Below are 11,186 nucleotides of genomic sequence, written 5' to 3' on the forward strand. Positions count from 1 at the left end.
TCGAGGGTGGCCCGCGGCGGGCTCGGCCTCTGGCGGTTCCGGCCTGTCTGTCCGGTCCCGGCGTGGAGGCACGTGGTCCCGCCCTGGGGCCGCCTTCTCCCGCGGGCGCCGCCCCTGGCTCGCCCACCCGGGGGCGGATCTCGGGACTCCGCGGGCTGCCCGAGCTGAGCCGTGGGGGCCGTTTCTTGCCCGCAGCTCCGGCCGAACAAAGTCCCGCCGGGTCTGGCGCCTACGAGGACGTGGCGGGCGGAGTTCAGGCCGGTGGGCTAGGTAAGTAGGTTAGGCCCGCGAAGCTGGAACTCTGCAGCTTTGGGTGAACCCCAAGGGCTGAAGACTCGGGGTGGAGCATGGGGTTGAAGCCTGTGGGTGTGGCTGCGGTAAGCCGGGAAGACTTGGAGGCGTTGGGATGGCAGTCTGCAGGTTGCACGCCTCAGCAACATGAGACCACGGCACCCTTCCTCTCCCAGGCTTCAACCTACGTATTGGGAGGCCGAAAGGGCCCCGAGACCCTCCTGCAGAGTGGACCCGCGTGTGAGTGCTGCGCCAGCGCCTGCCTGTTCCTCCCTGTGAGCCCTGGAGTGCTGACAACCACCTGCAGCTGTGCATGTGTTGAGAATGGAAACACTAGACTGGGACCAAAATAAAAGATTCTCAGGGTGGGAAATGTGGCTTTGCTGCAGTGACTGGCATTCAAGGCTGGAGGCTGGGGGAGGTAGGTGGGATATAATAGCTGGCGAGGCTGCACAAAGGTTCGAAACAACGTCAGGAAGGGATCTGGCCCCTGAGTTGTGAAGAGAATAGGCAGCTTCCAGAGACTGCCTCCGGTCAACACGTACTGGACTGTCACACTCACTCACTCAGACACAGGTGACTGCACAGAGAGAAGGACCATGAGAGGGCTGATGGATTCCTAGCCATTCATACAGATCCAAGTTGCGCATAATCACAGTCAAGCAGACTGATCCCAGACAGAATAGCAGACCATCAAGCTGGACAGCCTGTTCCCAAGACAGCTAGACCTTCAGAGGGACAGTCCACTGATGAACTCCTGGTCCGTGAGCCAGACCAGCCAGAGAGACCACCAAACAGACAGAGCCTCCCCAAAGACATATACCACTGTTGGCTAGACAGTCATATGGTCCCCTAGTTGGACAGAATCCCAGACAGATACAAACATCCCCAGCTGGATGACTTCCTCAGACAGACCCCCATTCCTATCCCCCAGGGAGGCTGAATGACAGAACTTCTGGCCAAACTCCTGACTATCCAGATGGACTCCCAGCCAGACAGACACCAGCCACACAGAACCCCAACAGACATCCCAGCCAGCTTGCCAAACTCCTAACTAGCCAGACAGGTGGATCCCTAGACAGGGAGATAGCCCCGCCAACTACACAGAACCCACATTTTGGCAGACACATTGATGCATCTGCTGCTAGCGTGACAGCTGGGTGGCCTACCAGGTAGTCAGTTGGCCAGACAGGCAGATAAACCCTCAAGCATCCACGTGGGATAGATCCTGCACTGTCCAGACCATCTTCCAGCTGAGCGAACACTGCAGAAGCATACCCGAGAGACAGACTCATTTCTGTTAGCAGGTAGATTTTTGAGCCCTTTAGATAGGCGGGTCTCCTGTTAGGTGGATGGAATCTCAGGTGTGCTCCCAGCAGGACAGACACACTATTCTCAACCAGAGAGGTAGACAGACCCACCCAGATGGACAAGTGGACTCCAGATAGACAAGCCCTCTACCTCCATGAGTAGATATTCATACACATCTCTATTCAGACAGATGGACCCCACAAGCGAGACCCTATCTAGACAGACCCCAGGCAGAAAGATTCCCAACCAGAATGACCCTCAGCTGTTTACACAGAAGCCTAGCCAGACAGACCCTCCAACCCTTGAGCTGGACAGACTGTGGCTTGGCAGACATCTGCAGCCAGCTACACAGACCTCTAGCCTGACAAGACAAATGGACCAATCCCCACACTGACAGACCAGCCACAAGACAGACAGAATGATGAACTTCCAGATAGATACACCTACATAGAAAAGTGGGCCCCAGATAGACTGACTTCTAGCTTGCTGCGACCCTCAGACAGTGCAGACCCCTCACCAGAAACACAGCAGCCGTTCAGACTCCCCGCTAAACAGGTAGGTCAGATAGATGGACCACCCAGTCAAGCAGTCCCCCACGCAGAAAGGTAGAACTCCAAACCAGCCAGATGCCCACATGGAGAAACAAGACCAAATTGCACATGCTGTTCCAAAACTCCGATCCTGCTCTGTGCCTCTTCTTACCACACAGGCCAGTGTCTGTCCTACAGCATCAGATTCTTCCAGGCAGACTCCAGCCATCCCATCCAGCACAGCGCTGCCCAAGGCTGTTGGAAGTCTGCCCAGTGTTTTGGATGTCCACGGACCACCAGGGTCTCTGCCAGCCACTTGCCATCCAGGCCCACATCCCTCATCGGGTTGTGAGAATCAAGCAGAAGAGTGCGTCAGGTGCCTATTCAGGAGCCTACACCGTTCTCCACAAATGCCAGACCACAGTTTGCACTGGGCCCCCAGGTTCACAGGGGTCCTGGACAAGTCATTTGCCCTTTAGGTATTGGCAGAAGGAGATGAAGCGTGCCTTCCTTGAACAGAGGGCCTTTGGACAGTGACTTGGTTTGTCAGGTGCTGTAAGGTCTCTGCACAAGAAGCTGCTCAGCCAGGCTCGGTGGCTCAGCCTGTAATCCCACGCCTTGGGAGGTTGAGGTGAGTGGATCGCCTGAGCCCACGGGTTCGAGACCCGCCTAGGCAACTTGGCAAGAACCTCATCTCTACAATAAATCAAAGAATCAGCCGGGCATGGTAGTGCGCGCCTGTAGTTCCAGCCACTTGGAAGGCTGAGGCGGAAGTCTCACCGGAGCCCAGCAGGTCCAGGCTGCGGTGGCCAGGAGCGGCCACTGCACTCCAGTCTGGGCGACAGAGAGAGACTCCAACTGAAAAAAAAAAAAAAGAAGAAGAAGCTGCTCAACTCACAGAAAGCAGAGATTGCAGAGAAATGTGGGTTTCTCTGGCTTCCCCGGAAACAGGAAGGCAGCACCCTCTAGAGCCCCAACTGTCAGGTGAAAAGGCTGACCATGTTGTGGAGAGTCAGGAAGGAGGCCCCAGAGCTGCTGGGAGCACTGAATCAAGGTGTCATGTAGAATATAAATCACGTTTAATGCCGGAAATATTAAGTTCATTGTTCTGAGGACCAGGAAGGAAGGACCGTGGCAGTGTGAGGAAGTTTACTCCGCCTGTGGGAGGAGATCATGCTGGCTGGAGCCAGTCTCTGGGTTTGTCCAGAGACCAGAAACCAGAAGGGGGAGGGTGGGGTAGGGGTTGACTGAGGCTGAAGTGTACGCAATTCTTAGCTGCACGTGCTGGGTAGGGAGTGGAGCAGCAGTTCTGCTGAAATTGAGGAAACCCAACCCTGTGACCGACTGAGTGGGGAGATGCCCAGCCTTGCAGACCAGGGAGCAGAGGCAGGGAGCCATGCCTTAGCTCACTGGATCCTAAAGCAATATTGGTAAGTAGGTACTGTCACTGCACCCATTTTACTGGTGAAAATGAGACCCAGACACTACAGCTGTTAGTTGGAGATTCAAATATCCAGGCAACACCAAAGCCATGATGATTTTATAAAACCATGATGGAATCCGTGTTTGGTGGTATAGAAGTATATGGCTTTGCTCATGCAAGGTCCTAACCCTTAAATGAATACCACGAGCTATCTCTGACAGGGTGCTTGGTATGTCTATGGATGATACGTTATCTTCAGAGTAGCCCACAGTAGATGTCACCTTGTTATCCCCACTCTGCAGAGCCTAGTAACAACTGCAGTGGACAAGGAGTCATTTAATGTTAAACTTAAAGGCCATGTACCATAGTAGTTAATAGTTTGAACTCAGTCACTTACTAATTGTGCAACCTTGAGCAAGTTTCTTAATTTCTCTCTGGCTCAATCTCCTAGTCTGTAAAATGGGGTCAGTAAGGTTACCTTTATCACAGGGTTGCCGCACATGGTTATTTGGAGCAAGAGCAAATCTGGATATTTACAAAGGGCAAAGAAAGAAGATACTTGAATTTTTGAAGTCTCATCTCCAGAATAAAAAGCTACTATATCATTGGACTAATATCAAAAGCTCTACTTCAAGCATAAATAAAAGTAAATTTGATTGTGCATTTTTCTGCTTAAAATCCAGTGGATCTAGTTTGACCACTAGTTAACAGTTTCATTTTAAATCAGTGGCCAAAATTTTTGTTCAGAATACAGTATTGAGATAATTAAGTAGTCATTTGGGAAAAAATAATTTTGAACTTTATGCTTACAACAGGACAAATTCCAAATGCATTAAAGAATGAATGTAAAATATTAAATCATACAACTATTAGAAGAAATTATGGAAGATTTTTAATCTTGGGTTGCAGCAATCTTTGCTAACAATTGAAACAAAATTCAGAAGGCAAAAAGTAAGGATAAAATTTAATACATCAAAACATTTCAATCTCACAAAAATCACAATAGGCAAAGTCAGAAAGCTAATGACAAACTTGAAAAAAAACTTACAGCTGAGATCAAACAGCAATAATTTTTCAAGATGTAAAAAGCTCCTAGGATTCAATAAGTACAAAAACTAAAAATGTGCAAAATTTTCTATCATACACAATATGAAACATGAAAAATAGAGTTAAGAGTTATACTGACAGATGTTTTCACTTATACTATCAGAGATCAAGAAGTTTAATAGACCCTGGCTCAAAACAACGACAACAACAAACAAACCACAAAGTTTAATAGCAGTGTACAGGCTACGATATGAGGAAACATGCTGTCACATATGGCCAGTGGATGTAGACATTCATACAGCCTCTGTGGAGAGCACTTTCATAGGATTTGTTCACATTAAAAATGCACATCCCCTTTGAGCCCAAAATTTTGTTTCTAGGAATTTATCCTCCATGGGTACTCACAGAAGTTCAAAATGGTGATTTTGTAGCGCTGTCTGTACCAGCAGGAGATTAGAAACACTGTAAATGTGCCTTGGTGGGGTTCTGGCTAAATAAATGCTAGAATGGAATATTATGCATCTGTATTTTAAAAAAAGAAAAGGGAATGAGGATGCCTCTATGCACCGTTATGGACAAATCTCCAAATCACATTGCAAAATAAAAACATAAGACGCTTTTAACCAGAGCCTCCCGTGACTGGCTTCTCAAATCCTCAGGCTTCTGGACCTCTAGGCTGCTCCAATGCACCCAGATCCCCTCCTGTACCATTCTGGGCCCAGGACCCACGTCCATTATGGCACCCTTCTCGGGGCTGGCCTCTGCTTCCACCTGGCTGCATTCTTGATGGATCACAAGTCACCCCTTGGTCCAGCTGCCTTCTGTCAGTGTGCGATGGGGGTGGGTAAATCGCCAGCCCCACCCCCTTGAGGTCACTCTGAGATGTATCTTTTTAACAGGATCCCAGAGCTTTCCCAGGACTGTGCTTGGCTTGCCCATGTTGGGAGCTGATGTGATGTCACACCCTCACAGTCTGCCTTCCCTTCCCTGTTTCATGCCCCGCTGCCTCCCAAATAAACATCTTGCACACGAACCCTTGTCTGCATGTGGGACCCCACTTCCCACTCCAGAGGGGACCCTTTTATTTCCTCAAAAGAGCTAACCCCATGCTGTCTCCTGTCTTTCCCACCACTCTTGTGAACCTGCCCTGCTGGGTCAGCGCTGATCTGTGCGTTACCCAGGCCTCTCATACAGTCAGCCAGCTGCGGGACACCCTCCTTCCTGGAAACTGGGTTTGTATGAATATTTGGACCCCACACTCACCTTCTTCCTCTCCTCCTGCCCACTCTTGCCTGCTGCTGTTTTCTCTCCACCTCCCTGACTGAATGTGTGGCCTCGGCTCTCTGTTCCAATATGCCCTCAGTTACTGGCCCAGTTGCAAAACTTTGGATTCTTTCTAAACACTGGCAACTCCAAATTCTTTAAGCTCGTAGACCACAGAACTCCAAATCTCATCTCCACCTGAACATCTCGGACCTAACATTTCCCAAACTGAAGTTCTGATGTTTTCACCCAGAATGACTTCCCTAAGGTGGGAAGGAAGTTAACAGCAGCTCCCTCCTTCCCACTTCTGTGATCCAGACCTTGGAATCAGCTTCATTTAACAGCATCCTCTCCACATGATCTGTTGGCACTTTTATGTCAGTTCAACATGTTCCCAGAATCGGACTGCCTCTTTACCTTCTCTGCTCCCACCACCCTCATTCCTTGCTGGCGTTGGCCTTTCTAAACTAGTCTCCTCACTCCCACTCTTGCTTCCCTGAAGTCTGTTCCACCTGAAGTCGGGTGATGATGCTCTTATGCTCTGAATAAATGCCAGCCTGCTGCCATGGTTTTCATGGTCCTGCAAAAAAGCCCTGCCACCTTTCTAGCCTCATCTCCTGGGATGCACCTGTTTTCTGACATCACTGCACACTTCTGCGGAACAAGTCTCCCTGGATCTCTTGTGTTGCTGCATGTCTGGGCCTTCTTGGCAAGGGTCACAGACGAGCTTTTCTTTTTAAAAAACTTTTTTTATTTTAAAGGTATGGGGTTGTTCTCGTAAGCGGGCCTTGAACAATTATCGTAATACTTTAAGAAAAGGATTGGCAGTAGTGGGAAATTGCCATGGGTGGTGGTGGGGGGTTGCGGTGGGGGAGAAGGCGGTAGTGGGAATCTGCCAGGGGAGGGGGGCACACCTCGTCAACAAGGGTGCCTGCATAATGAACATTTGTATACCTAACCCTGAATTGCACCCCACATCTTTAAAATAATAAAAAAAATTAATACTAAAAAAACAGTAGCTTTTGCTTGGGTCGCAACTGCCTTCCTAGTGCCTGAACTGTACTGTCACTTAGGAGGCTCAGGCTGATTTGTCCCACGCTCCTTGTTCCTGGACTCCCCAACTGCTAGTAAAATAGGAGGCCTTGTCTCAAATGTGCCTTTTGCCTTTCCATACCCATGCTTTTGTTCATGTTGATCATTGCCCTGGCTGACGTTGAAAACCATCTTCTGATTAAGAAGCTGCTCAGTGTTGGGAGAAACAGTCCTCCATGGGTCGCTTGCTCTCCTCCATGTCTTTGCTGGGGGTAGTGGGCTGAATGGCAGCCCCCAAAAGACATGTCAAAGTCCTAACTCCTGGAACTTGTGAAAGTGACCTTATTTAGAAAAAGGGTCTTTGCAGATGTGATTGAGTTAAACACCTCAAGATGAGATCATCCTGGATTTAGGATGGACCCAAATTCAATAACTAATATCCTTATAAAAACAAAGGAGAGGGAGACTTGAGACAGAAAGGGAGGAGAAGGCCACTGAAGATGGACATGGATGGGGGCGATGTGTCTACAAATCCTGGAATGCCAGCAAAACTAGCAAAGGAGATAGGTGAGAGGCCTGAAACTCTTCCGCACAGCCAGCAGAAGGAATCAGCCATGCCCACACCTCACGTTCACACTTCCATGCCTCAGAACTGTGGAAGAATGTCTTGTTTTGAGTCACACTGTGTATGTTCATTTGCTATGGCAACCACAGGAAACTCAAACATAAGGTGTTCAAAAGTGCAAGACCTGGCCATCCATGAACTGTGCCATTCTCAGCTGTTTGCAGCAGGGAATCTTTGCAGGAGGTAATGTCTCCCTCTGAAATGTTTCTCGAGCTCAGGACTCCTCTTCTTTGATGTAGCCCACTGTGTGCGAGGTGTTCTCACTCCCATGGGACATAGGGGTCAGGAACCAATGCAGACATTGTGCTCTTGTACCTTTGATTCTGCCCCAGTAGTCTCATGTCTTTGGCATCCATGGCACAGTAACAGGCTCAGCTGTTAGTTTCCAAGCAGGGTGGTCTCTGGCGACATCTGCTTGCAGCTGTTACTCCTACCGCCTTTCTGCTTTCACCATCCTCTGACTTGATTTCTCATTTATGCATAGTGTGTGTTTGTCCTAGGTTGTGAAGTCCTGAGAGGCAGCAAGGCCCTGCTTATGGCCTAAGTGCCTCAGGGCTTTGTTTTTGTTGTTTGTTTTGTTTTGTTTTCTTCCTCACTGGCCTGGGAAGGCCTGAAAGTTAATCTTTCTCCTGATGTCTTGAGCCTTCTGACAGGCCCAATTAAGCTGTAAGGCTTATATCCTACAACTGCTCTGCTAAGGGTGAAAAAAGAAATGACCTCTGACCTAGTGTCCTCACTGACCATTCACGTTAGAGTAATCTCGTGTATGTCAAGACCAGTACCATTTCCCTTACTTCTTGTCTGTGTCGAATAATTATCCTGACCTGGCATTCAATGGTTTTAAATTCAGAAATCCATTATGTCTACCCAATGTGGGTCTGTAAATCCAGCAAGACTAGCCAGATCTTGCTTACACAAGTTGGTATAGACTTAAAAAAAAAAAATCATTTGCTTGGGCAAAAACGGGCACTGTTAGTGTTCAATGTACTTCAACCTGGCCTGATTATTTCTTCTCCATGACCATCTTCCTCTCAAAACACACTTTTCATATTTATACTTTACATATATACATATATTACATATGAATATGTAGTCACAATTATATGTATGTATGTATTCATTTTTAGTAAGGTCTTTTACTAGGCCCAGTGAGTGTCGTTCACTTCAGATATCATTCTGTTCTTTATTGTTGTTTCAGAAGTTTAAAAACTTAATAGTTAAAGAAGATAGTCGTCTAATGAGAAGATTCAATTGATGCGGATGGTAGAATGGAGAAGATTTTTATTTTTCCAGCACTTTGGAGACTCTTCACTCCGCATTTAGAAAAAAGGAGAGAATATTGGCTGACTGTTAATGAGAGAATGGGTGCCCTGGAAGCCTATGAGAGCAAGTACGACAATGTGGTACACCAGTTGTGCCCTATGGACTTAGGACCTTTCTGATCCTTTAAGAATAACAGACGAAGAATAACAGAGGTCATTCATCAATGACCCTCTGCTTCTCAGTTTTGCCTTCAGATGCAAGTGAACTGTCTTGCTGTGAAGGGATGGCTATATACCCAGCTAAGAGCCTCAGGACTCTAATTTTAATTCTAGCTGAGGGACACCTGAGCAATTGAAATGAGCTAAATCAGTTAATAAAATCAAATTGCTAGCAAAATAATAATATCAACCAGCTTACCCCATTTTGTTTAAAACTCCCATCTTAGTTGCCTGCCTGACCTAAGAATCACTCCTCAATGTCTATGTTTGATTACAGTAACATTCCCATGTCCACAGAGCCCCAGCTTTGTACCCTTTGGGCAGGTTGTGCTGACCATTTCCTGCTATTACAAAACTCCTTAGCTATAAGTTCCATGTAATTGTATGCTTTGTTAACTGAAATCAAATGTTACGCTTTGCAAAACCCCATTGTTACATTTTCATATTTTGTTCTTATATTTCATCAGTGACCTAACCAAGGTAACTCCATTGTGCAATGATTCTTCTACCTTGTCTCTATGTAACTACCTTCAACTATACCTTGTTGGCAGAACTCCAGGGACCTTCCGGGCACCAGCTATACCTAGGACATGAAATTCATCAAAACTCCCTAATAATCAAAAGTTTCCATTTTGGTTGCCAGGTTGTTAGTAATGGTTACTATGGTCACTAAGTTGCTATGTAGCCAACACTGCAAATTTTACCTATAAAAACTTGTCACAAACTGCACTAGCTTGTCAAGAGTTTATCTGGCGTTTGCCTGCTCTTGACCTGCGCATTAATAAAGGACTCATAATTAATTAGACTCAACTTGCTGGCATGGCCTCTTCTCACTTACTCGGTCACAACACAATGAACCTTTGCCGTGGCAAAAATCAGCTCTCTAAGCACTCAGTGAACTTCTAATCAGGCCTGGCTCTTTTTTACCCCTTCCAAAGACAGTGTCAATATTTATGTGTTCATAAATGTGTGTATGTACAAATTCATATATGCTGTGTTTTCCTAGGCCCTGTGTGTATTATATTCTCTAGACAGCAGCCTGGACTCTACTATTTCTGAGAAGAAGTTTAAAACATAACAGTTAAAGAAGATAGTCACCTTTCCATTTCTAGTAGAATACATTCAGCTGTAAAAGTAAAGAGGGTGGAAAGTATTTTTATTTTTTTCAACATTTTGGAGACCGTTCACTCCTCTTTTAAAAGAGAGGAGAAAATACTGCGTGGCTGCCATTAACAGAATAGATTCCTTAAAAGCCTGTAAAAGCAAGTAAGATCCATATATTCAAGTCTTATGAGCTTTGTTTCTCCCTAACCTCTAAGAAATAGCAGACATTGGTCTTCTGTGTCCCTATGTCTTTAGATGCAAGCTAACAGCTTTCCTGTAAAAGAAAGACCTTACACTAAGTTGACAGCCTCAGATACATATGTGTGTGTATATATATAGTTATAGATATGTACATATTCATTTATATATATATTTACAGTTATAGGTATGTGCATATTCATTTTTATTAAGACCTACTACTAGGCCCAGAAATCATTCTGTTCTGTATTGTAATTTAAGAAGGTTTAATACACAATCGTTAAAGAAGATATTCATTTTCCCATGTCTGGTAAGATACTGCTGTCATGGTGGGTAGTGGGTAGAAGATCTTTATTCTTTTAACATTTTGGAGATTGCTCATCCCTCATGTAGAAGAGAGGAGATCATGTTTTCTGGCTCTTGATCTGCTCTTTTTTTTTCTGAGTTAGAGTCTCACTCTATAGCCCAGGCTGGAGTGCAGTGGCACACTCACGGCCCAGTGTCGACCTGCTGGGGCTCTGGCAATCCTTCGCCTCAGCCTTCCAAGCAGTCGGAACTACAGGTGCACGCTATCACACCTGGCTAAATTTTGATTTATTGTAGAGACGGGGGGGGGGGTCTTGCCAAGTTGCCTGGGCTGGTCTCGAACCCATGGGCTCAGGCAATGCACTCGCCTCAGCCTCTCAAAGTGCTGGGATTGCAGGCTGAGCCACCGAGCCCGGCCTGCTCTTCTAAGCATGAGAAATGCAATGATTTTGCTCTAGTTTACTCATTTGCCTTTCACTTTAGACTAAATTCGTGTACATCAAGACCCATAGAATATCCCATGCTTTGACTTTGTGAAATAATCCTCCTGATCTAGTGTTCAGTGATTTTAAATT

At 46.6% G+C, this 11,186-nt stretch overlaps 1 protein-coding gene across 1 annotated transcript in view; it reads left to right on the plus strand.

The window, feature by feature from the left end:
- Window positions 1-664, plus strand: part of PTPN18 (protein tyrosine phosphatase, non-receptor type 18) — a 13,314-nt gene extending 12,650 nt beyond the window's left edge. The window contains exons 14-15 of the mRNA XM_021712664.1: window positions 6-270; window positions 468-664. Of these exons, the coding sequence (XP_021568339.1) occupies window positions 6-270; window positions 468-535 (333 nt within the window). The 3' untranslated portion in view covers window positions 536-664. The remainder of the gene's footprint in view (window positions 1-5; window positions 271-467) is intronic.
- Window positions 665-11,186: the final 10,522 nt, after the last annotated feature.

The sequence above is a fragment of the Carlito syrichta genome, unplaced genomic scaffold (genome assembly GCF_000164805.1).
Source record: "Carlito syrichta isolate Samal-C Ts95f unplaced genomic scaffold, Tarsius_syrichta-2.0.1 Scaffold303576, whole genome shotgun sequence".
Lineage (NCBI taxonomy): Eukaryota > Metazoa > Chordata > Mammalia > Primates > Tarsiidae > Carlito > Carlito syrichta.